Here is a 23,505-nt window from a genome sequence, read left to right as displayed (position 1 = left end):
GTGAGAGAATGGACAGAAAGGGAACTGAATAGTAGTGTTTGAGAAGGGACAAACAAGAACACAGAAGGTGACCAAGATAAATGACATAAGATGCCTTCTCACAACCAGTACACTATGTTTATACAAGGACAATTCTACCAACCCACAGTTAGAAAAGTAGATATTCTGCATAATTTTTGTCCAAAGGCAAAGATAAACTTGTTTCTTTATAGCCATGTTCTCCATACCTCAGCTTCCTGATTGCCAAGGCTACACATTCACAGCACCTTCCGTGGGGTATCTGCTTGAGGGCTGTGTTAAAAGATCTCGCCCTGGCTGGTTCTGTGCCTCGTGCCTCGGTTGCAGGCTTGATGTCTGGGCGCATGTGAGAGGCAACCTGTTGATATGTCTCTCTCATATCGATGTTTCTCTCTCTCTCTCCATTCCACTATCTCTGAAAAGCAATGGGAAAAAATATCCTCAGGTGTGGATTAAACGAATCCATATCTCATCTGAAGAAAGAAACCAGACATTTGTTTTCCCAATCTCTGTCTTTTTGAGCTGGCTTATCAGAGAAATCACAGAGAGTCCCAGAAAGAAGACCGTTCCAACTGAAGCCCCAGAATATTGAGAAGCTGAGAGACAGAGAGACAGAGAGAGGGGCTGGGGAGGGGAGGACAGGACAGGACAGGACAGGACAGGACAGGACAGGACGGCGGAGTTGATTCTATGGTATAATTAATGTTAATTTTCACTCTGTTCCACCAGGGGGCAGACTGACTCAACAAATAACCTACTCCAGGGTAATCCCGCTTTTTTCAAAAGGAATTGCGATTCTAGAACTAAGAGCTTGTAACAATAACACCAGAATTCTGAAACTGCCCGAGAAGGATTCTGTCTTCCTTGAATAGCGTTTCTAAAAATACGCCTCCAATTTTGGTCAGCTCCTAGTGCCATCTCTGCCTCCACCTTTATTCCCCAAAACTTTCTCCCAATGCCTCTAAAATTCCTCTTTCCCCTGGTCACTCCGGTTAAACGTCTACTCCCCTTCACCCCAGCCTCTCTGGCCTCAGGCTGGAAGAATGCGGTCAAAAGATGAAGAGGAGAGCGATGATAAGCTCTGGGAATTAGGAGGGAGACCGCCGGCCTAGGCTGGCTAGGGAGCCCCGGGAGCGCGGGAGGCTGGGGCAGGTCTCTGACCATCCGAAAGGGGGGGCGGGCAGGGGGTGGGGCCCAGAGGAGCGCCGCCTCTCTTTCCCGAGCCTGGGCGGAGAGGGAGGAAAACTTCCTGGCTCGGGCTACCGGCAGCTCTGTCTCCCAGCCCTCCAATCCCGCCTGCCACTGCCCAGCGCTTCCCTCCCCCTCCCCCTGCTCCCTCAGTGTCCGCCATGGCCAAAGCCTATGACCACCTCTTCAAGTTGCTGCTGATCGGGGACTCGGGGGTGGGCAAGACTTGTCTGATCATTCGCTTTGCAGAGGACAACTTCAACAACACTTACATCTCCACCATCGGTGAGCCCACTGGCCATATCCCAGGCCCCCGACTCCCCATACCCTCATCCCCAGGTTCCCAGGTTCCCAGTGGCCCCACCTTTCAGTCCCCTAGAGTGAGGCTTCTAGACTCCAGTTAACTCCACCTCTGTTTCAGACCCATACCCCCCCTACATGTCTCTGGTGGTACCCAAAATTCTAACCTCTGGGCAGCCTCCAGGTAACTCCTCCATTGTGCCAGCCCCTCATTTTCTTGGTACCATTCTTCTCCTCTCCCCAGATCCACATGAACCCTTCTGTTTCCTGACTCTCAGCTCCTCTTCACCCACCCCCATCCACCTAGAACTCTTGACCCACTCTCCACATTTCCTATATTCCCTCTCCCTGAATATCTGTCTTCCAACTCTGCTAGCCTCTTTCTGTCCCACTGAGTTTCAGACTCTCCATTGCATCCCCACCTTATCATCTACTTCTCAGTTTTCTTGCTCCTTAATAGGGAGGTGGGGAGGGTGAAACAGAGTGGCTAAAGGGTGGCCCAAGGACTGTGATCCTGAATATGCAGTCAGCCTGGTGAAGAAGGTGGGAATGAGGGGACTTTTGGGGTCTCTGAATCAGCCTGGTGACTCAGCCTCCTCCCCAGTGTTCGCAACAGGCTTGGGGGAGGTGCCCAAGTTTCCACTAAGAACAGTGTTTCCCCTCCTCCCCTCTCATCTTTCTTCATCTACTCTGCTCTGGGAAATAAGACAAGGAGAACCTCAAGACAATTCTGGTTAGAAAGGGGAGGGGAAAATGCCCCTTTTTCCTAGTTCAGTCTCAGGAGGAATCTTGTTTTGTCTCAAACTTTCTTGGTTCCACGCCTGGCCTACTAGTTAATTCACATAGACTGGCATCAGCTACCTTTTCCCTCGCTCTTTATCCTATAGGACGGGTAGGGTGGGGGGAGGGGCACGGAGTGTAGAAGGTTCCAGGAAAACAGGCCGGAAAAGGAATCTGAAAGTAATATTTGGGGGGAGACAGACTAAATTGAGAGAGTTGTCAGCTGGCATGGCTGAGTGGACCCAAGAGATGCCCGATGGCCTTAAGCCTTCTTGCAGAATTTTTATCACCTTTTCCACCACAAAATTCACAAAAATCTAAGTAAGAACAACATGCTTGCTATACAAATACAGCTCTGAGGAAACTGTCCTAGTTGTACACTTCTGACAAGGCTGCTTCCCATGTGCCTCCCCCGCAGCCTTTCCGGTACTGCCCCTCCTCCGTCCCTGTCTCTCCCCCAGCACACTTACATGCACACACCTATGTGTCTCAGCTTCAATGTACTGTCCACTCCTAGGGATTGATTTCAAGATCCGCACTGTGGATGTAGAGGGCAAGAAGATCAAACTGCAAGTCTGGTGAGTGAATGCCCTGGGGCTGCTAACAGGACCTCTTCATATACGCTTATTACCCTTTTTCTTCTGTTTTGCTTTATTTCTCTCCTTTTCCCCATTGCTCCTTCCAGCACGTCTGATCATTTATGTCACCTCACTCAGGTGTCCTTCCATCTCTCTTCCTGCTTGCTCAACTATTTTCAGCTTTTTTGTAACTCTCTTGCCTCTTCCGGCTCTGGAGCATTCTCTGAGCTTGACAACAAATGTCTGTTGAGCTATAAGCGTTTAAACAGCAAGTAGCAGAATTAAGATCTGACTCTAAGCCCTGGACAGGTAGCTCAGTTGCTTAGAGTGTCAACTCGATGCACCAAGGTTGCTGGTTTGATCCCTGGTCAAGGCACATACAAGAAGCAATCGATGAGTGCATAAAAAAGTGGAACAAAGCGACATTTCTCTTTCTGTCCCTTCCTCCCTCTCTAAAATCAATGAATAAAAAAAATTATTAAAAACAAACAAACAAACAGAAGATCTAACTCTAAGTCTAGTGCTTTCTAAATTATGGAGAGCCTGAAAAGCCTAGTATAGATGTGTGACCCGACTGTCATAAGGAAGCTGGAGACCCGTACGAGGCTTAATGGCAGTATTATAATACAATAGATAAGAGCAAACTGGTTCAAATTCTGGTTCTGTTACAGAATGACCTTCATTAGTTATTTAGTCTCCCCAAATCTATTACTTCATTTGTAAAATAGGGACAGTAAAACTTGTCTCACTAGAATAGAATGCAGATTAGACAAAATGACATGCATATAAAATTATACCTACGTAGTGTTTGGCACAGATGAAGCATCCAGTGAATAAGCCAGAGATCTTGTTTCCTAGACCTCTACCGTCTCTCAATACCAGCCCAACTGTCTTTCATCCCTCTCCCCTTTCATTGTTTTTGGATTCTGTTCCTTTCAGCTCCATCATGTGAAAGCTAAATTCTTAGCTGGTGGGGGATGGGGGGTCTCTCTTTGGAGAGCCCTTCCCTCTATCCTACCCCATGAAATATTCTACCTCCTCAGGGACACAGCTGGCCAAGAGCGATTCAAGACAATAACTACTGCCTATTACCGCGGAGCCATGGTACAAAGTGTGGGTCTGGACAAGGGCTGAGGGCATGAGGCAATGAAATGTAGGTTTATGAGTACAGAGAGGCAGGGGAAAATGGGGGGTGGCACCAGTGGGTTGCAGAGGGTCCCGCGTGGCTTAGGGATTTGACTCATGGATAAAACTTGTAGGGTCACTTATGAGTGCAATGGGAAGCCTAAACAGGGGCGTATGGTCCAAGCCTCCACTGTGAACTCTGCCATCTCCCAGGGCATTATTCTAGTGTATGACATCACAGATGAGAAGTCCTTTGAGAATATTCAGAACTGGATGAAGAGCATCAAAGAGGTGAGGACGCTCCCAGAGAGATGGCGGAATTGGGCAGGACCTGAGGACGAAGGGGATTCTGAAGACGAGCAGGACCCAACTTTTCTTGTCTTACCCTTTTGTTTCCAGAATGCCTCGGCTGGGGTGGAGCGCCTCCTGCTGGGGAACAAGTGTGACATGGAGGCCAAGAGGAAGGTACAGAAGGAGCAGGCCGATAAGGTAAGGGCCAGGTTGGGCAATGTTCTAAAACTGGGCTGGGAGGGCCAAGGTGAGGTCAGATGGCAAAGGGCAGGATTTGGCTGCTGCCCTTTATCCAACTCTCTTATTCCCACTTCATCCCCTACAGTTGGCTCGGGAACACGGAATCCGATTTTTCGAGACGAGTGCCAAATCCAGTATGAATGTGGATGAGGTGAGACACACCCCATCACCACCACCCAAAGAGATGGAGTACTGGATGATAGACTTACCTTTTCCCCAGTCTGTACTGACCAATCTCCTTTCCCTGTTAGGCTTTCAGTTCCCTGGCCCGGGACATCTTGCTCAAGTCAGGAGGCCGGAGATCGGTGAGCTGGTTCTGCTGGGCTAAGTACAACTGGGGAGGGGGAAGTAAAAACTGAGGAGGGGAGCAGTGCTAAGACTTCCCTTGAAGGTGGGTCCCCTTCAAACAGCTTATAACCTCAGACCTCAGCCAGCCATTCTCATCCTGACCCCCGTGCCCTTCTGCCTCTAGGGGAACAGCAGCAAGTCCTCCAGCACTGACCTGAAAACTTGTGACAGAAAGAACACCAACAAGTGCTCCCTGGGCTGAGGACCCTTTCTGCCTCCCCACCCTAAGCCTGGAGGTTGAACCTGAGGGAAGCAGGGCTGAGGGACTGGATGGGGGAGAGATAGCAGGTGGGGCTTGGAGGAGTAAAGATGGGTAGATGGTGAAAGAATGGGGAGGAAATGGAGAAGAAGAAAAGGAAAGAGAGGAAACAGGAAGAGAAAGAAAGGAGGTTGGATAGAGAGGGAAGAAGCAAGAAAGGGAAGAATTGAGGAAGTGAAAAAAGGTGAGAAAGAGGGAGGAGAAAGGAAGGCTAGATGGCTCTGGGCCTCAGACCTTCCCTGGGTTTCCAGGGCAAATATAAATGTAAATAAATAATTGATTTATTTTGTTACTGGATCAGGCTTTTAGGGTTCTGTGAGAGGCTGGCTCAACACCACCCCCTGAAAGTTTGGCCGTATCCTGTCACTCTGCATGGTCTTTGTCAGTATTAAAGACCTCCATTTGCACAAATGTCCCTAGTTTGGGTAACTTTCATCATTGTTGGAATTGCTCTCTAGTCATAAACCAAATTCCTACCCCTGAAGTGTTTGGGCTGCCTGAATCTGGCTGGGTTCCTGTGATGCCAGGAGTAGTCCTACAGCTTTCTCCCTTCCCCAGCTGTTTAATTGATGAGGAAAACAGCAAGGAGTAGAGGTTCTCTGAACTTAAAGATGTGGACATACTCTTTCCATTATGGGTTTAGAGGATCACTGTGGGCAGAGCCTTCTCCAGGAGACAGCAGGACTTTTTTTTTTTAAGAAGGACTCTTTTTGAACCTCCCCAGGAGAGTGACAGCTCCTCCTCAGGGAAATAACAGGATCTAGTATTGTTACCCAGGCAAACATCTTTGATTCTGTTAGCAATCCCTGTAGGAATCTGGTAGGCATTATTATTTGCTTTTATAGATGAGGAAAATGAGACGCAAAAGAGTTTCACTTATTCATAAATATTTATTGAGCATCTACTACATGCCAAGCACAGCAGTCAACCTTTGGGTGGTACTTGCAAGGTGGACAAGCAAATTTTAAAAGAAGCAGCATACAAAGAGGCAAACTACTACATACAAAGAGGCAAAAGTATTGGCGTGCAAAAAGAGCCACCGCCACGCCTTGGCTGGGTCGGTAGCGCAGTTGGTTGGGGCGTCGGATGCACCAAGGTTGCGGATTTGATCCCCAGTCAGGCTACATACAAGAATCAACCAAGGAACGCGTAAGTGGAGCAGTAACTGGAGAGCGATGTCTCCCTTCCTCTCCCTTTCTAAAATCAACAAATAAAAAAAAAATTTTTTAAAGTGTGACAGAAATGTGAGGCAATATAATTAGAGGAGGGTAAATATTTACACGTTTCATTTGCATCTCGACAAAAAACACAAAAACAGAAAATGCAGGTTAGCAATTCCATTTAACACAGAACACTTGAGAGCCAGATACCATCCTAAAGCCATATAATAAGCGCCTGAACCTGGCTAGACTGAACAGTTGTTAGAACTTCAAATCTCATGCTCCTCCTAGTGCGCATTATGTAGGAGCGGGGGAGAGCTGAGAACATTTGAGGCGGTCATTCAAGGACCAGTTCTGGGGATTGATTAACATGATAGAAGGTAACATCTGAGTAGAGCTGAGTGGGACTCCAGAGACCGGGAGAGGCTCCTTGTTCACCGTGGGTCTTGGTGATTCCTGCTTCAGGAGGCAGAAGGAAGTCCCTGAACCGCCCACCCAGCTGACCATCCAGGGAGGGAAGAATGAGACAGGTATGGGTGTAAGAAAGGCTGAATCTTAATGGTAAATTCCAGGGTTTTAAGGAAAAGCGCAGAGTCCTAAGAATGCGACGTATGGTTCTTTTTTACGTGTCGCTGCTCACCTAGCCCAGATGAGTAAACAAGCGACAAGCCAGGGAGCAATAAACCTGGGACACATCTTCGCCACCATTTTCTCCATTCTCACAAAAGACTACCAGGACCACAATGCCACGGTGCGCCGAGCCAATGAGCCGCATCTCGCGGCGCAAACGCAGTGAGGCCCTACCCCCGGGGAGCCACGCGAGGCACCACCCACCCTGGAAGACTACAAGGCCCAGCAAGCAACTCGCGAGCCTCCGCCTTCGCCGCCGCGGACCCACCCAGTTCTGGGAAACCGGACCCAGCGGTCGGGCCGCTGCGGTCGGGCCGAGCCGAAGAGCTTTCGCAGGGCAAGATGGCCGCTCCGAGGGCCAAAGCGGAGGTGAGGGGGTGCTAGGGCCGTAGGGTCCTATCCAGCAAACTGGCTTTTCTCGTCGTGGCCATGGGGACCTCCCGATAGAGCCTTTGACCTGAGGCAACCCCAGCACTTCGTAGTTTTGACGTGGAACCTCCCGGAGGGCTGCAGAATAAGCGCCTCTGCGCTCTGACGGAGGCACGAGACCAGTCAAGCGGGCCCCTCTGTTGGGACAGCGCGACACTGAGCACTCCATGCCTGTGGGCGCGGGGAGGCGTGGCCTCCCCCAGGGCCGCCACCTCTACTGGTTGTTCTGCGCGTTCACCTTAAAGCTCTGGTAAGGAGGGGTAGAGGGCTGGGGGAAAGGACGGGACGGAAGATCGGGTAGTCCCTGCCCTCCGGGATGAGGGAGATCGTGCCCCTCGACCGCGAGGGTGGGCAGGTTCCATGTTTCCTGGCTTCTGACTTTTGTCCCTATTCCCTCCTTTCTACTGCAGCCAAGCAGAGACGCCGGTGCGGGAGGAGAAGCTGTCAGGTGGGTGATGGTCTTGGAACCCGATGCCCTGTAGGTTTTGTTCTGACATCCACATACCAAGAGCACAGGTGGAAAAGGGTGGCGCTACGTAGAATGAGGGCATTCAGTTGTGCTGGGAAGTTGGATGGGCAGAACCTTCGGGAGACAGATTTCTGAATGAGGGTTGGGGCTGCCATTTCTCTCTTTTAGTGAGCACCTCGAATTTGCCGTGCTGGCTGGTGGAAGAGTTTGTGGTGGCGGAGGAGTGTGCTCCATGTTCTAATTTCCAGGCTGTGAGTATCTGTTTTCTCCCCCATTTTTCTCACATCTACTCAGTCCCTGCCTCTTTTTATTTTTATTTTTTGACCAATATGAAAGTTTATTTAACAAAAGTTCAATATGAAAATATACACGACTTTTTATTGTAGAAAAACAGGTGCTGTGGAGAGAGGATACATGGAAGCGGCTGATTTCTCTGGTGAACACATTCTTCATACTCATCCCAAGGCTTCTAACATGATACTGTTTCCTCATATTACCACCATTCCAATAGTGTTCTCTTGCCCACTAGTTACCACCTCCACACAGTCTTCTATCACTAGATTCATAAAGGGATCAAATCCTCACACTATTCCTTGGATATGTCTGTCACAATTTAATTTTTTTTAATTTTTTAATTTTTATTTTTAAAATATATCTTTATTGATTTCAGAGAGAGGAAGGAAGGAGAGAGAGAGACGGAAACATCAGTGATGAGAGTGACGCCCCCAACTGGGGATGGAGCCTGCAACTTGGCATGTGCCCTGACCCCTGACCGGGAATCGAACCATGATCTCCTGGATCCTATGCTGACGCTCAACCGCTGAGCCACGCCCAGCCTGTTTAATTTTTTTTTTTAATCCTCACCCAAGGACATGCCTTTATTGACTTTAGAGAGAGAGAAAAGGAGAGAAGCATTGATGTGAGAGTGAAACATCGATAGGTTGCCTCCTGTACATGCCCCACTGGGCATCACGGGAATCTGGGTATGTGCCCTGACCGGGAATCAAACCTGCTATCTTCCGGTGTACGGGATGATTCTCCAACCAACTGAGCCACACTGGCCAGGCAGGCACCATTTAATTTCTTGTCCATTCGTTTTTTTAACTTGGAAGGTGAGCTTTGCTCATGGTATATACTCAGGGAGCTCAAAGATGTCTCCAAAAGAAACTTGTGGCATGTCTCACACTCCTGCCACAGTCCCTAAGTCTTACTAAGTATGCCTTTGCATTGTCTTTTGCCTTTTTCCTCGTGTATGTCCAAATATGAACATGTCTTCCCCAGAAAATGTGCCCTTTTCTTTCCAAGTTAATGGCTACATTCAGGTAATAACCATGTCCTGTTCATTTTTAACCCACTGGCTCTGGAGCCTGTCCCCACCTCTCCTAGACTGTTGCCTTTGAAATATTCTAACACCTATTCCTAATCATACAGCCAGCACCTCCACCGTCCCCATTAGAACTCATCATCTCTGTTGCCTCCCTGCTCTGAGCCGTAGCCCTGGGCACCTCCGCACTCTGAATGACAGCCTTCCTGCTTCTCTTCTTGCCCCCTTCCTAACATGCTTTGGCCCTTTTCTCCTGGCAGAAAACCACGCTTGAATGCGGTTCCACAGGGTATGTGGAGAAAATCACATGCAGCTTATCTAAGAGGAATGAGTTCAAAAGGCAAGTGCTGTTTCTGTTCTTGAAACCTAAATCACCTCCTTTGCTCCTATTATGACCCTTAGATAGATAGTCCCACCTCTTCCTCTTGGTTTGGAGGTAGAATGGAATATTGGAAAGAGGAAGGAATTTGGAACCAAATTATTTCAACCCAAGTCCCAATTCTACTTCTCAGTGCTACATTAATGGCATATTGTCTCATTAGTAAAATTGGTTAATACCTGCTCTGCTTATCTCACCAGAAAATAAGTTAAATGATATATTTGAGTGAGATTTATGCACTGTGAACACAGTAGACTGACTTTGGTTTTCTCTTTTCCCTTTGGATGTTGTGTCTTGGTTAGGCTGAAGTAGAAGGGAGATTAGAGGGAGAGGCCTTTCTTGGGAATAACTGTTTCTTCCTACCCTCAGCTGCCGCTCAGCTCTGATGGAACAGCACATATTCTGGAAATTTGAAGGGGCTGTCATGGGTGTGGCCTTGGTCTTCGCTTGCATTGTCATTGTTCGTCAGCGACAGCTGGACAGAAAGGCTCTGGAAAAGGTCCGGAAGCAAATTGAATCCATATAGCTACCTTCTACCCTTTTATTTGGGTCTTAAAGACAGAGAAAGTGGAATGGACTGACTTGTGCCCAGTATTTTGGGGAGTGGGAGGAACAAAAAAAAACCTTTCTTCCATCTTCCTCTAGATCATTAATAAGCAGAATAAAAAGAGTAAAATAGTTTCCTTTTCTATTGTGATTTGGTTTGGAGCAGGAAGTCATGAGGGAAAGGGCGTAGCAGCTTTAGGCCCCAGTTTATCTAAAGTACCTATCTTCCCCCTCTTCTACTACTTATTTAAAACTCTGAGAGAAAATTTCCCCCAAAAAAGTTTATTTCTTAGCAAAAACTTCTGTTTCCCCTCAATCCTATCTTCAAAGAAGAAATAAAATCACAGATACATAACAAAAGTATTTGAGGTGCCACCTCACATAGGCAAACTGGGTCTCAGGATACAGACATTTAGGGCATCCTGATGTGATTCAGACCCCTGAAGCCAAAGAACCCTGAGTTGGGGATCCCAGGGGAAAGCAGAGCCATAGGAGAGCCCTGGGTTCCTTATGTAATTGAGTAGTGGGCTAGGAAGTGTTCCAGCTCACATCTCATCTGCATGCAGCACAGTTCTGACGTGCCCACTGGGGCCTGTCTTCCCTCGCATCTTCTCAAGCAGTGTCCTTGAGCCATTTGCACTCTTGACCCCAGGTGGCCCCCCCGATCTGGACTCTATCTCTGGGGACTCCTGATTTTTTGTTACGTCCTTGTGAGTCAGGATATTTCTGGAAATCACTGTGGGATGAAGGAAAAAGGGCAGTAGTAGAGTGCTCCCTTGGGTGGGAAGTCCTAGAACACTCCCACTTGCTCACCAGGTAAAAAGAGTCCTTCCCTACCCTTGCCTCTCACCTCCATGAGGCTGATAATCCTCAGAACCAGCTTCTGGTAGACCTTGAAAGGGGCTGAAACTGGGCAGGATGATGAGAGCCAGGGAAAAAAGAAGGATCTGGGAGAAAGCAAGAAGACACTTGGGCTGTGGGGACAATAAAGGAAGGGAGTATAGGGCAGTTGGAATCATCAGGGATGGGAAGACTTGTATGGCTTGGTAGTAGGAGTATCAGGGTAGAAGTGGGGGAGATGGGCAGTAGACTAGTGGTACCAAAACACAAGTGCTGGTCTGGGCAGCTTTGTTGGAAGTTTGAGTAATGAGCATCTGCAGCTGGCGGAGTTGAGTCACCAGGGAGCTGGGAAAGGAGGAAAGATGAGGTAGAGCTGGGAACCAGGGTCCAAGAATGATGCCTCTGTGTGTTGCATTCTTCCCCCAATGTACACACTATACTTTCACTCACATGTTGTGCCTCTCCAGCTCCTGGATTTTTTTCTGTAGTTCCTGGTTCTGTGCAGCAAAGGCAGCCACCCTAAGGAGTGTGGAGAAGTAGGACAAGGTTTGTCCGTTATATGAGTCCCTGATCTTGCCTGCCTTGGTAAGGAAGGGGGCCCAGTCCTGGCCTACAGGAAGCCAGGAATGTGAGTTCAAACGTACTTGCTCTCCAGTCCCTCGATGTACTCTTTCTTCCGCCGACGACTGTCCTGAGCTGACTGCTTGTTACGGATTTTCCTCCTGACCTTCTTGAGGACCCTCTCCTCTGTCTGGGGCCCCAAGGTGTATCAGTCCTGGGCCCTTACCTTCCCCCAACTCCCCAACTCTCCCCTGTGATCTTGGCTCTTCAGAGGCATGGTGGGCTCACTGGGTTGGGATACCCTTTGGGGAAGCATGTTACCTTGGTGAGAGGCAGGTGGGAGGGCAGGGAAATGCCTTCCTGCCCCAGCAGATGCTTTTCCTCATCTGTCAGGAACAAGGTTTGACAGGGTAGCTGGTGGGGACAGGAGAAGATGAGTAGGGAGAGCGTGATCCCATTTCTAGCACCCATGCTGCTCTCCCACATGACTTCTAGAGAGTGTTTCCCATTTGCACTGAGGAATAACTAACCATGAAATGAAGTGAGGGCAGGGACCTTAATTCAGACAGGCTCTGGATCATACCCAAAGGGACCTCCTGAGGCTGAAACGGGAGAGAAGAGGTGGCTTTGTCATATCCTTTGACCACAGACTCTGGTCCACATCTCCCGAAACCTTAGGGGTATTTGAAGAGAATGTGGAGTAACTCACTATGGTAGGGTTTGCTCAACCTTCCAGCAGGCAAATGATTCACTTTTAGCTATTAACTTCCCATTTGGTAGAGTGTGTTATCTAGTCTCCTGTCAATCATAGTGAGCTCCCTGGGGCAGTGGCCCATTCTCTCCTAGGGTATGATCCCCACTTTTTAGACTAAAACTATGTCCCCTATCAGACAAAGAACTCCCTAAGGGCAACCAGACTGAACAACTTCTCTTAACAAAGTACATGGAGAGGGGAAGCATTTTCTCATTCTGTTGATATCTTGCTTCCAGACATCTCCTATTTGGCTCAAATAAATTACTATAAAAATTCTCCAAAAAAAAAGTATGGGGGGAGGGTAGGTAGTGTCTGGTTAATGTGAGCCCATCAACAGAGAGACTTGCCTTTCTAATTCCTTTTTGAAAGATTTATGCTTCACTTTGTGACTTAGGAAGTTGCTTTTGTTTTTGCCTCCTGGTAGTCTTTGGCTTTTAGCTAAACCATTTCTTCTGTCTCTGCCTTTTTCTAATGCTCCCTTCTTATGCTTGTTACTATTTGGTGGAACTATATTAGAGGGATGTCCCTCCCAATCCACCTAATCAAAATCTGTAAGAATGAGACCTAGAAGGTTCTATTTAAAAAACAAAACCACAAATTCTCCAGTGTTTTGATGCATAGTCCAATTTAGAAGTATCGAACTTTTTAAGGTCCCTCAACCCAAGATTTTAAGATGCTTGACTTGGCAATTGGTTCAGGTTCAACCACAGATTTGCAGGGAGGCTAGAAACTGTTCCCTGCCTTTTGTACACAACAAGTTCTTTCCAGGATAAAGGCAGGGCCCTCTCCTCACCCCCTTGGAGGGACCAGACCAGATAACCTTGGGAAGTTATCTGATGTGTTATCCCCCCGCCCCCCCCCCCCCACCCGCAAGCAGTGGGTGCCAGCTGGACAATTGTTCCAGTAGAAACATAGGAGTAGTTGTTTCTCTTACAGCTTGTGCCCAGTAACCAGTTCGATTTTCCCAGGTGGCCTGTCCCATTTCTTCGTCCTGACACAAGACTGAGACAATAGCTGAGCAAACAATGAACACAGGTTTGGGCTTTCTCCTGAGCCATATCCCTGGATTCCCTCACCCCACCTTCTCCTTAATTGAGTCATCATCACCTTACCCCAAGTGTTTCTCCCTTGTCCTTTCCTGCTTTTAAATTGCCCATGTCTGCCCTGGCCGGGTAGCTCAGTTGGTTAGAGCTTTGTCCCAGTACACCAAGATTGCGGGTTCAATCCCCAGTCAGGGCACATACATACAAAAATCAACCAATGAATGCATAAATAAGTGGGACAACAAATCAATGTTTCTCAAATCAATAAATAAATTGCCCATGTCTCCAAAGGTCCAATGCTACAAAAATTAGGGCAAAGACAGAGTTCAGCATCAGTTTTCCTCTCCTTTACCCCCATCTGTGTGGGTATATGTATGTGTATCAGGGAAGACTGGATCAAGCCAACCCCAAGACTTACCAGGGTTGCAGGAAGCACTGAGTTTACAGTGCCTGCTCTGGGCAGGATGTGGGCATGAGCATCAAGGGGCAGCTCACTGACCATGCAGGCATCAGGCACCATAAAAGGTGGGCTCCATTGATCTGAGGGGAACAGGTGACTGGGAGAAATGAGATGGAAGGTACACCCTGCTGCAGCAGGGCCTGGGTAGTGGAACAGATTGATGAAACCCCCTTAACCCCAGGGCTAGGGCTGGATCTGAAGGGCCATTGTCCCCTTCCCACAGAACACTACTGACCTAGCTGAATGGAGATGAACCCTACAGTTGGCCCAGCTTCCTCTTGCATCTTCTTCAGGGCCTCTGTCTCATAAACAATCTCACAGAGGCCAGGGGAACTGGGTGCCTTGGGGACAGGGGGACTGTCTGGATGACCAGGGTCCCCAGAGATTTCACTGTCACTGCCAGGAGATGCTTCTGAGCAGTACACTTCATTGGGATCAATGAAAAGCTTCGGGAAATCTTCAGGTTCACTCTCTTGAAGGCCCTACATTGGAAGAGGGCATATATGTATACAGGGAAGAATTCTGGAAGTCCTTCCTGACATCAAACCTAGATCCTTCATGCTTCAGTTTCAGTCCTTTCTGTCCTTGGACATCAAGATAGTTACAGTTTATGTCTATTTTAGGGGTACTGTCTCAGGCCACTTTCCAAGTGTAGGCTGAAGCTTCTTGGGCTTCTTATCCCAGTTGTATTTCAACCCACCCCCACTTCCATTCATCATACTCACACAGGCATGGGCTCCACTGGACTCCCAGCCTTGCAGCCCCTGTTCTTGTATCATAGTCACTGGGACCTCGGAAGGTGGACAGTGGAGTCCCAGCTCCAGGAAGGATCCTGTTAAGATATCGTCTGGGGGCTCCAGCCACACATCCAGCTGGTCAGGGGTTCTGAAATCCATCCTGCAGGGAGGCATGTGGGGTGGGCAAGTTGCAGAAGGATGATGGCTGCCCCACCCCACCCCCAACACACACACACACACACGCACGCACGCACGCACACACGCTTCTGGGTTCCTCTCGCTCCCTCTTCTATTATCCCCCTTCCTCACCTATGCAGCCCCCTCACCTGTCACCCGGAGATCTCGCCTCAGTACTTATCTCTGTGGTTCAGAAGAACAGGCCCCCGGGTTATTACTTGTTCTGAAGAGCCCAGTTTGCCAAGCCAGCCTAGCCCGCTGAGCGCCCCAAACAGTACACCTTTTCTTCCCTCCAGGATCTCGCATCCTGGACCCGCCCAGCCAAACCCCACCCCTAGCCTTACACTAGGAAAGTGGGTTGCACCTAGTCGGGAGCCACGGTCGGGGAGCTGAATCTGGGAGCAGACAGTTAAGAGGCTGAGCGTCCACAAACCTGACCTGAGAAAAGCATAGGCAGCCTCGCCCTTTCTGCCTCAATCTTCCCTAGCAATAGCAAATCTTCCTGAGGTGGCTCCTCGGGGCAGGACAGAGATGGCTGTGACTGGAGCACAGAGTGCTTGAGTGCCTCTTCTCCGGCCATCAATTTTATAAGAAGGAGGGCGGAGGGCAAGGCAGGGTTGAAAACAAAGGAGGAAAGGGTCAACTGGATCGCCGAGGTTCACGGAGGCTTCCCCTCCCCCGCCCTGTGGCGCTCATCCCGCACTTGAACCTAACTGGAAGCTGAAGACGTAGCGGTTTTGACGGGCAGGGCATTGAGTCAATGGAATTGCCCACTCGACGCCGGCTCCGCCGTAGCTGATCACAATTGGCTGTCAGAGAGGAAGTAAGGCCAATGGGGCCGGAGCATTCATTTGTCCCGCGGGGATTGGTTTCTGCAGGAACAAAGGGAGGGTGAGAGCGAGAAGAGGGATTGTAGGGAAGGGAAGAAGTTGCGAGAATGTGGGTGGCGGCCTGGTTTGGTTTCGCGTGTCACGTGACTCGGAAACCCAGGTTGATACCCAAGCTGGGAGAAAATAGCCTGTTAGCCGAAGTCAAGTGACAGAGCTTTTGACTCAGCCGGTTTCAGTTGCGCAATCGCGGGCTGTCAAAATCCATAATCCGTGCCTTACGCTACTGAAGAACAGCAGTTATACTTACGCACAGGGGGTGTTAACTAACGGAGGGACGAGAGTCTGGAAAAGTACAAAACGTTAAAAATCATTAGGGTTGGGTGAGGGAATTTGTCTTACTGTTTGGGTATAATTACCAACAACAGTAAGCGTCCTGCATTTGTATAGTGTACAAAATATTTTCGCCTCCTCCGCTTAGGTTAGTTGGTTAGAGCATCGTCCCAATATGTCAAGGTCATTGGTTCAATCCCCGGTCAGGGCACATCCTTTGGTTAAAGGATGCATAAATAAGTGGAACAAATCGATGTTTCTCTCTTTCTCAAAAAATCAATTAAAAATATTTTCATTGTTCTCTCATCTAATCCACAATAGCTTTGAGGTAGGCAGGCCAGGAAATATTTTACTAATTTTAAGGATGAGGAGACAAAGGCACATGACTAGCATGTAGTAATATCAAAACTCAGAATTTTTTGCCTTGGTTTAGTGGCTGATGACCTAGGAATTCACTTTACATTTTTTACTTATTGATTTGAGAGAGAGAGAGAGAGACAGACAGACATTGATTTGTTGTTCCACTTATTTATACATTCATTGGTTGATTTTTATATGTGCCCTGACCGGGGACCGAACCCACAACCTTGGCACATGGGAATGATGTTCTAACCAACTGAGCTACCCGGCCAGGGCAGGAATTCACTTTATTTATTATTATTTTTTTAATCCTCACCTGAGGATATTTTTTCTATTGCTTTTCAGAGACAGTGGAAGGGAAAGAGAGAGGAGGAGAGGGAGAGGGAGAGGGAGAGGGAGAGGGAGAGGGAGAGGGAGAGGGAGAGGGAGAGGGAGAGGGAGAGGGAGAGGGAGAGGGAGAGGGAGAGGGAGAGGGAGAGGGAGAGGGAGAGGGAGAGGGAAAGAGAGGGAGAGAGAGACATCTACATCAATTGGTTGCCTTCCCTGACTGGGGCCAGGGATTGAGACTGCAACTGAGGTATGTGCCCCTGGCCAGGATCGAACCCAGGACCCTTCAGTCTGTGCTCCAATGCTCTAACCACTGAGCCAAACTGGCTAGGGCCAAGAATTCACTTTAAATAAAATAATGAAGCTATACTAATATAGGTATTTTCATCTGCCTGTCTCCCCAGTAATACTTCAGATAAAGTGTAGCTGGGTGAATAAAGCAGGAAAGTTTGGGGCGTGGATCTGGAATTCAAACTAGTATTCTTGTGAAAATTTGAGTGGGCTGAAGGTAAAGACAGGAACAGGATCTAATATTTATTGGGTAACTATTATATGTTCAGGCATTTTCATGTTACTCATATAATTCTCATGGCAACTCACACCTGGCAGAGAGAAGTTAAGTAACTTTCTCAAGATTACTCTGTCAGTAGATTCACCAAAATTTAGATGCCTGAGCCCATATTCTTTGTACTATACTAAGCTACCTTGCTGGAGCTTTCTCAAATTTCCCAGCTCTGTGTTTCCCGCTCATCCTGCATCTTGCTCTAGTGAAAAGACAAAGCAGGTTCCTAGATTGATGCAGAACTCTAAGGAAAACAGAAATGTCCTTGCTTAGATTTTTCCCAGAGCAAGAAAGGTTTCAAAGGGCTTCCTTCCACTGCCTATGCAAAGATGATTAAGATAACATCCATTAATGTTAGAACTGGAAGGAACCTCTGGCATCACCTGCTAGTCTACCTTCTCTCTTCCACCAGATTTATCAAGCTCCTGAGAGGGAAAATTACTTGCCTAAGATCATACACCAAATTAAGTTAGAGCTGGGACTAGTACCCAGATGTCCTGACTCCCAGTCCATGATTCCTTCTTAATGTTACTAATTATCAATAATCTTAAAAGCGTAATTTGCCACAGACAAACCATAGTATGCATAATTTCCCTTAAATAATCTGGAGTAGCTTCTAATAGTAATTTTTGTCTTTTAATTAAGAGCTTGGAACAGCAATGATAATTATTAAATGATGGTACACTAGTACCCCATTTCACTTACACTTGATCTTAGAGTTGATACAATACCTTTCTCCTAGACTACCTCTCTCAAGAAGTCCTCCATTCCCCCTTTGGTTAAGGAAGTTGCTAGCCTTCATTTCCAAAGCCTTATCAGAGGCATAACTCGGCCCCTTCTTTAGGCAATGAGGCCTTTTCACCTTTGCAAAAAAAAAAAAATAGGCTGAGCCCCCTTCTTTATTTTGCTTTGTTCCCTACTCTCCCATGAGACTAGAAGAGGATTCTGATAGCACAAGGATGTGGGCGAGGAGGATCCAGGCTAAGAAACAGTGAAAGTGCTCAGCTGAAAATACCTTGACACACTCAAGAAACAGAAAACAGCCAAGAAGTAAATGCTAAGAAGAGAATGCTTTCAAAACCTTTGGCGCCAGGTTGCACAGAAGGAATCCAAGACCAGGCAGGCATACTCAGAGGAGTAAGGCGGAAGACCAGGGCTGCGGGGTGCGTATGGGACACTAGCCTTGTCAGTGGGGTTTATAGCTTTCTCTTTTAAAGTGTCCAAAAAATCAAAGCCTCTGTTGAGCAGCCAGCTCCTCCCACCAGAACTCCACCAGAGGGGCCCCGGCCATCAGCCCTAGATCCTGTCTCTAGCCCCGTCCCGTGCTTCAGCGCATTCTCTCCTGGTCTCCGCCTCCACCCAGTTCCTGCTGCCCGTCTCTGATTGGTCCTATTCACGTCACTCCTACTCTGGCCCCGCCCACTAGGGGGCTGTCATTGGCAGCGGGGGCGGGTACGCGGCGGCTGTGGGGGTGGGAGGGAGGAGCGCTGGGGAGGAGGCGGGAATTCCCGGCCGGAGGCCGGAACCGAGCTGGTGCCATGTAGTGAGACCCTCGGGAGGTGAGTGCGGGCTTCTTGGGAGTGGAATTCAGGTCGGCCGCCCAGGCTTCTTGGGGGTTCTAGGAGCTGAAGTCCCGGTTCTCACATTTTTTGGCTTCCCAGAACGCTGGCGGCCTCGGACCCCGCCTCCTGAAGCCTGGACTTCCAGACACCGCCCTCAGTTGTATCAGCCCGTCCCGGGACCCCAGACCCCTAGGGCCTGTTGCCTAAAGTGGCCGGTCTCTGCTTTGGGAGGAAGGCACTGGGGGAACAGGAGCGGGAGAGTGCTCCAGCACACAGACTTGCCTTGTTCAGGTGGTCCACGAAGCCACCCGCGCGACATCTCTACACAACCCCAAACCCCCCTTAGCCTCATCCATTCCTTTCAAGAAGGGTCCTGGTCTCCACTTTTCTTACAGGACCCCAGTTCCCTATTCTCTGGGAGCTTCAGGTGAAAGTAATGAGATATCTACACAGTCCTCATACCTCTGTTTCCCCCTTGCTGGGCCCCTGAATAAGTCACTTGGAGGAAAGATGAATGTTCCCAGTACAGGAGTGGATGAGTCACACTGGGAAGGTCAGAAAGTGGCTGGGGAGAGGGAACTACACTCTGCTGACCAGTCTTTCCCTTTCCTTGGCCCTGTCTTTCCTTACATGACCATTCCCCACTCACTCTGTCTTCCTAGGTCTGAGAGTCACTGGAGCAACCACAGCCACCATGGGGCCCTGGGGAGAGCCAGAGCTCCTGGTGTGGCGCCCAGAGGCAGTAGCCTCGGAGCCCCCAGTACCTGTGGGACTGGAGGTGAAGTTGGGGGCCCTGGTGCTACTGCTGGTGCTCACTCTCATCTGCAGTCTGGTCCCCATCTGTGTGCTACGCCGGCCTGGAGCTAATCCAGAAGCCTCAGGTAAGGCTCTCCTTTCCCGTGCTGCCATGGATGCTTGAGGTAGGGAAGGCTCTGGGGCTAAGGAAGGTAACCTAAAGAGGGGAAGACAAGAGTGACCATTGCTTGGATTGGGGTAGTGGGGCCTGGAGGAGGTTCACTTGCTCATTCCCCTTTGTGCTTCACTCCTGCCCAGCCTTCCGCCAAAAAGCCCTGAGCCTCGTAAGCTGCTTTGCTGGGGGTGTCTTTCTGGCTACCTGTCTCCTGGACCTGCTACCTGACTACTTGTCTGCCATAGATGAGGCCCTGGCAGCTCTGCACGTGACGGTAAGCACTGGCTGGCTGGCTGCATGTTACCCTGTGTATGTGAGTGTATTCAGTTGCATACCTCTAGGAGAGGTGGTTTGTATGGATCTGTTCCGATATAACTCCATGACTGTGTGGAAGGCTCTTGGATATGAACCTGAAACTGGACAACAATGGATCTGGCTGCCTGTCACCACCTGAGCCAATTAAGCAGAGACAGGATTGAATCATATGTGAGCACTTTTTCCAATATTGCTGGCAATTTGGGAGAGCAGTAAGGGTCATCCACAAAAATCTGCTCTGCGGCCCCCAACCCAGCTGCTTATAATGGGTAGATGGACAAAGATCACAGTAGGAATTACAGGCATGGGGAAGTAGGCAAGGTATAATGCTAACAGGTTACAAGCAACGTGGGCTGGGGGTCACAAAGGGTGGGTGCCTCCAGGATTCCATTGTTTTGAGAACAAGGCTGTTAATTTTACCTTGATGATAGGTAGTTATTGAAAAGGAGAATGGACCGCATTCCAAGGGTAATTCCCGTGTGCGGGGGCTACAACTCCCAGCCAGGTTAGAAAGTGCTTTTTCTAATTAGAACAGAACAATCACAGTTAACAGAACATGATTAATGTTTCTTATAACTATAGCTAACAATCATGGTCAATAGAACATGAGCAACATCTCTGCCCCTAACAAACCTGTGAATTGTGATTTTTAGTTATAGGGCATAACTTTTTTTGTGGGTTACTCCCAGTCCCTTTGTGACCCCTATGTACCCTTTGAGGCAGTGTGAGGAAACTTACTACTAGGTGTATGACCTACTCTGAGGGTTTCTCAGTTCCAGCCTCCAGGAAGTTGACAGCACTCCAAGAATCATCTTCACCCTCTCACCACTTTCTCGAAGGATTGGAGAAAGAGGTCCCTACAGGCTTGGGAAGGGTAGGAGGCAATCCCAGGGGCTTGGTGTTGCCAAAAAGGCCCAAATAAGTAGGATATGGGGAAGGTCAAGTCCAAAGCATAGGAAAGTCTCTTAGGAAAAACTGAGACAGTTGGGTGGTGGTGAGACGACAGTGCCCTGGGTTCTTCCTCTATTTCCCTATGACCAAGGAAGTAACACTGGATATATCCTGTGTGTTTGCAACTGAGTGACCTGTTTCTCCATGTGACTGTAAGTCTGAATGTCCCTGGGACAGTGTGTGGTTCTGTATGTAAGCGTTTGGGAAGGTGGGCCAATGTGTGACTCTTGTGTGCTTGCATGTGACACTATGTGTATGTCTACATCAGTGATTCTGAACTGGGGGTGTTTTTGCCCCTGCCCCCAAAAAACATTTGGTAATGTCAAGAGACACTTTTGGTTGTCACAGCTTAGGGAAGGAGGGTGTTATGCTGCTACTGACATCACATGGGTAGAGGTTAGGGAGGCTGTGCACAGGACAGCCCTCCACAACAAAGAATTATCTAGCTCCAAATATAATAGTGCCAAAGTTGAGAAATCTTGGTGTCACATGTAACACTGTGACACCAGAATCTTTGTGATTATGTATCTTTCTGTGTCTGTCACCAAGTGACTATATCTGTGTGATCAAGACTGGCCCTATGTCTGTGTGGGACCCCATGTCTGTGTAACTCCGCCGGACCCTGCCTCTGACTCCTCTTCCCCATACTTGGTCTGTCTCTTGAACTCCTTGCTATCTCCTCTCCCCACAGCTCCAGTTCCCCCTACAAGAGTTCATCCTGGCTATGGGCTTCTTCCTGGTCCTGGTGATGGAGCAGATCACACTGGCTTATAAGGAGCAGTCAGTGCCACCACCTCGAGAGGAGACAAGGGCGCTGCTGGGAACAGTGAATGGTGGGCCGCAGCACTGGCATGATGGGCCAGGCGTCCCACAGGCAAGCGGAGCTCTGGCAGCCCCCTCAGCCCTGCGTGCCAGTGTACTGGTGTTCTCCCTGGCTCTGCACTCGGTGTTTGAGGGGCTGGCAGTGGGGCTGCAGCGAGACCGGGCTCGGGCCATGGAGCTGTGCCTGGCTTTGCTGCTCCATAAGGGTATTCTGGCAGTCAGCTTGTCCCTGAGGCTGCTGCAGAGCCACTTGCGAGCAAAGGTGGTAGCTGGCTGTGGCATTCTCTTCTCATGCATGACACCTCTGGGCATTGGGCTGGGTGCAGCTCTGGCAGAGTCAGCTGGTCCACTGCACCAGCTGGCCCAGTCTGTACTGGAGGGCATGGCAGCTGGCACCTTTTTCTATATCACCTTCCTGGAAATCCTGCCCCAGGAGCTGGCCACTTCCGAGCAGAGGATCCTCAAGGTCATTCTGCTGCTGTCAGGCTTTGCCCTACTTACTGGCCTGCTCTTCATCCAAGTCTAGGGGGCTCCAAGAGGGGCAGGGGAGATTGGGTACCAGGTACCCTTGACCTGCCTCCCCTCCTTAGGAGTGGGGAAGGGAAGTATTGAGGACCAAAGAGTTCTCTGAGAGGTGGGGATGGAGCCTTTGGGACTATCTGACCAATGGGAAAGAAGTGGGTAGACAAGAGCCTGGCCCCCAGGCCCAAGAGACAAGGCATGGTCAAGTCACTAGAGACGTGATCAAGAAACATTAGTATTAGGGAAGACACTGAGTACTAGAATCAGGCAGACACTACACAGGGACAAACTGACACTGGGGAGGCTAAAGGTGGGTACCCAGATACTATGGGATAGAAGTAGAGAGGACATAGGCCCAGAGTCAGCAGTTCTCTTGCTTCTAGCCCATTTCAGTCTTGTTATTTGGAATGTACGCGTCCTACTTTTCTTAGCTCCTACTCTCACATCTATCTCCCAGTTCCCCTCTCAAGACACTAGTGCCAAGTGGCCTCTTTTTGCCAGTTTTGGTACCTTCTCTGGCTTCTTCAGTCTTGCTTATTGTATTTTTAAAGTGCCAAATAAAATGCTCTCCCTTTTTCTCAAAGCACAGTGATGCGCTGAGCCCTGCCAGGGCACCTCAGTGAAGGGTGCCCTCTTGCTCCTTATTTTAGTCCCAGATTCTGGGGTGGGGCAGAAATGTTTGCTGAGTTGGGGTGGAGGGAGGGTTGGCAGATCTGCGGGCCCCTACTATTGCTGCACCCTGGGAATACTGACATGGACATGGTACCCCATACCCAGGTGATCAACATTGTGCTGCCAAATTTTTTTATACCATAGGAACCCAAGGGGGAAGGGGAATGTTCACCCCCAGGGTTATTTTTGGGGGGTAGGGCTATGCACAGGGCCATATTCTCTAGAATCTATTTTACTTACTGATCTGTTTTGGGACATGTTACCCAAATAAAAGATGTTTCTCTACATCTGTACAGAATCTGATTCATTTGTACTGGGAAAGTGGTGGGCATGTGGCCAGCCTGACAGGGCCTGAGTCCCAGATGTTTACATTATTTTAGTAGTCTCCCTGGTCTCACTATTTTCATTCAGGCCCTTGTACCCTTCTCTGGAGATGACATTTTCCCTCTTTTGTCTCTTCCTTCTTCCCTCCCTGTCTCTACCCCTTCCTTTTTCTCTCCTTTTCATTTCTTCTCCCCTCACTCCCCTACGCTTTCCTGAGCTCCAGACTAACTTAGAACTACTTTTCCCAGCTTACCGCGCGCAGGGAGGAGCCGAGTGGGAGGAGCAAAGTCCCCAGTTCCCCGGAGTCAATAGGGCTGCTGGGAATTGGTGTCCGTTTCCTTTCAGTACTGCATGGTTGGAGCTGTGAGAGGGTCACGTAAAC

General features: G+C 49.1%; 4 protein-coding genes across 8 annotated transcripts; 3 read left to right on the top strand and 1 right to left on the bottom strand.

Moving 5' to 3' along the window:
• The first annotated feature begins 1,274 nt into the window (after nucleotides 1-1,274).
• Nucleotides 1,275-5,538, top strand: RAB13 (RAB13, member RAS oncogene family). Its single transcript, XM_016221353.2, has 8 exons — nucleotides 1,275-1,491; nucleotides 2,804-2,864; nucleotides 3,908-3,968; nucleotides 4,203-4,280; nucleotides 4,389-4,478; nucleotides 4,606-4,671; nucleotides 4,772-4,825; nucleotides 4,993-5,538. Exons 1-8 carry the CDS (start codon nucleotides 1,368-1,370, stop codon nucleotides 5,068-5,070), a joined length of 612 nt encoding a protein of 203 aa, XP_016076839.1. The 5' UTR covers nucleotides 1,275-1,367; the 3' UTR covers nucleotides 5,071-5,538.
• Nucleotides 5,539-7,247: 1,709 nt separating this feature from the next.
• Nucleotides 7,248-10,198, top strand: JTB (jumping translocation breakpoint). The gene is made up of 5 exons (XM_016221583.2): nucleotides 7,248-7,596; nucleotides 7,757-7,794; nucleotides 7,984-8,066; nucleotides 9,400-9,479; nucleotides 9,888-10,198. The coding sequence occupies exons 1-5, from the start codon at nucleotides 7,514-7,516 to the stop codon at nucleotides 10,042-10,044; spliced, it is 441 nt and encodes a 146-aa protein (XP_016077069.1). The 5' UTR covers nucleotides 7,248-7,513; the 3' UTR covers nucleotides 10,045-10,198.
• CREB3L4 (cAMP responsive element binding protein 3 like 4) lies at nucleotides 9,327-14,914 on the bottom strand. 4 transcript variants are annotated; one of them, XM_087828006.1, is made up of 11 exons: nucleotides 14,786-14,914; nucleotides 14,448-14,619; nucleotides 13,958-14,204; nucleotides 13,681-13,802; nucleotides 11,996-12,067; nucleotides 11,787-11,879; nucleotides 11,549-11,655; nucleotides 11,355-11,423; nucleotides 11,165-11,249; nucleotides 10,915-11,011; nucleotides 9,327-10,800 (listed from the first exon to the last, which is right to left on the bottom strand). In XM_087828006.1, exons 2-11 carry the CDS (start codon nucleotides 14,616-14,618, stop codon nucleotides 10,610-10,612), a joined length of 1,254 nt encoding a protein of 417 aa, XP_087684132.1. In that variant the 5' UTR covers nucleotide 14,619; nucleotides 14,786-14,914; the 3' UTR covers nucleotides 9,327-10,609. The 4 variants fall into 4 exon arrangements, with proteins under 4 accessions (XP_087684132.1, XP_087684133.1, XP_016077070.2 ...); XM_087828007.1 differs by lacking the exon at nucleotides 14,786-14,914 and having other exon boundaries at nucleotides 11,996-12,061; XM_016221584.2 differs by lacking the exons at nucleotides 11,996-12,067; nucleotides 14,786-14,914.
• SLC39A1 (solute carrier family 39 member 1) lies at nucleotides 9,959-23,084 on the top strand. 2 transcript variants are annotated; one of them, XM_016221582.2, is made up of 4 exons: nucleotides 9,959-10,017; nucleotides 19,270-19,488; nucleotides 19,661-19,791; nucleotides 21,475-23,084. In XM_016221582.2, the coding sequence occupies exons 2-4, from the start codon at nucleotides 19,302-19,304 to the stop codon at nucleotides 22,129-22,131; spliced, it is 975 nt and encodes a 324-aa protein (XP_016077068.2). In that variant the 5' UTR covers nucleotides 9,959-10,017; nucleotides 19,270-19,301; the 3' UTR covers nucleotides 22,132-23,084. The 2 variants fall into 2 exon arrangements, with proteins under 2 accessions (XP_016077068.2, XP_016077067.2); XM_016221581.2 differs by lacking the exon at nucleotides 9,959-10,017 and adding an exon at nucleotides 18,553-18,604.
• The last annotated feature ends 421 nt before the right edge of the window (nucleotides 23,085-23,505 follow it).

The sequence above is a fragment of the Miniopterus natalensis genome, chromosome 19 (assembly GCF_054644295.1).
Source record: "Miniopterus natalensis isolate mMinNat1 chromosome 19, mMinNat1.hap1, whole genome shotgun sequence".
Taxonomy (NCBI): domain Eukaryota; kingdom Metazoa; phylum Chordata; class Mammalia; order Chiroptera; family Miniopteridae; genus Miniopterus; species Miniopterus natalensis.
Note: the sequence above shows the minus strand (reverse complement) of the source record. Positions and strands in the feature narration are given on the sequence as shown.

Excerpts from the sequence above, each read along its gene's own strand:
- RAB13 (XM_016221353.2), top strand. The coding sequence starts at position 1,368 with ATGGCCAAAGCCTATGACCACCTCTTCAAGTTGCTGCTGATCGGGGAC. Across the intron at positions 4,479-4,605 it reads AGAAGGAGCAGGCCGATAAG|TTGGCTCGGGAACACGGAAT; the intron begins GTAAGGGCCAGG and ends CATCCCCTACAG. Across the intron at positions 4,672-4,771 it reads CCAGTATGAATGTGGATGAG|GCTTTCAGTTCCCTGGCCCG; the intron begins GTGAGACACACC and ends TTTCCCTGTTAG.
- JTB (XM_016221583.2), top strand. The coding sequence starts at position 7,514 with ATGCCTGTGGGCGCGGGGAGGCGTGGCCTCCCCCAGGGCCGCCACCTC. Across the intron at positions 7,597-7,756 it reads GCGTTCACCTTAAAGCTCTG|CCAAGCAGAGACGCCGGTGC; the intron begins GTAAGGAGGGGT and ends TTTCTACTGCAG. Across the intron at positions 9,480-9,887 it reads AAGAGGAATGAGTTCAAAAG|CTGCCGCTCAGCTCTGATGG; the intron begins GCAAGTGCTGTT and ends TCCTACCCTCAG.
- CREB3L4 (XM_087828006.1), bottom strand. The coding sequence starts at position 14,618 with ATGGATTTCAGAACCCCTGACCAGCTGGATGTGTGGCTGGAGCCCCCA. Across the intron at positions 11,656-11,786 it reads CCCACCTGCCTCTCACCAAG|ACAGAGGAGAGGGTCCTCAA; the intron begins GTAACATGCTTC and ends TTGGGGCCCCAG. Across the intron at positions 10,801-10,914 it reads GGATTATCAGCCTCATGGAG|TGATTTCCAGAAATATCCTG; the intron begins GTGAGAGGCAAG and ends TTCATCCCACAG.
- SLC39A1 (XM_016221582.2), top strand. The coding sequence starts at position 19,302 with ATGGGGCCCTGGGGAGAGCCAGAGCTCCTGGTGTGGCGCCCAGAGGCA. Across the intron at positions 19,489-19,660 it reads AGCTAATCCAGAAGCCTCAG|CCTTCCGCCAAAAAGCCCTG; the intron begins GTAAGGCTCTCC and ends ACTCCTGCCCAG. Across the intron at positions 19,792-21,474 it reads TGGCAGCTCTGCACGTGACG|CTCCAGTTCCCCCTACAAGA; the intron begins GTAAGCACTGGC and ends CTCTCCCCACAG.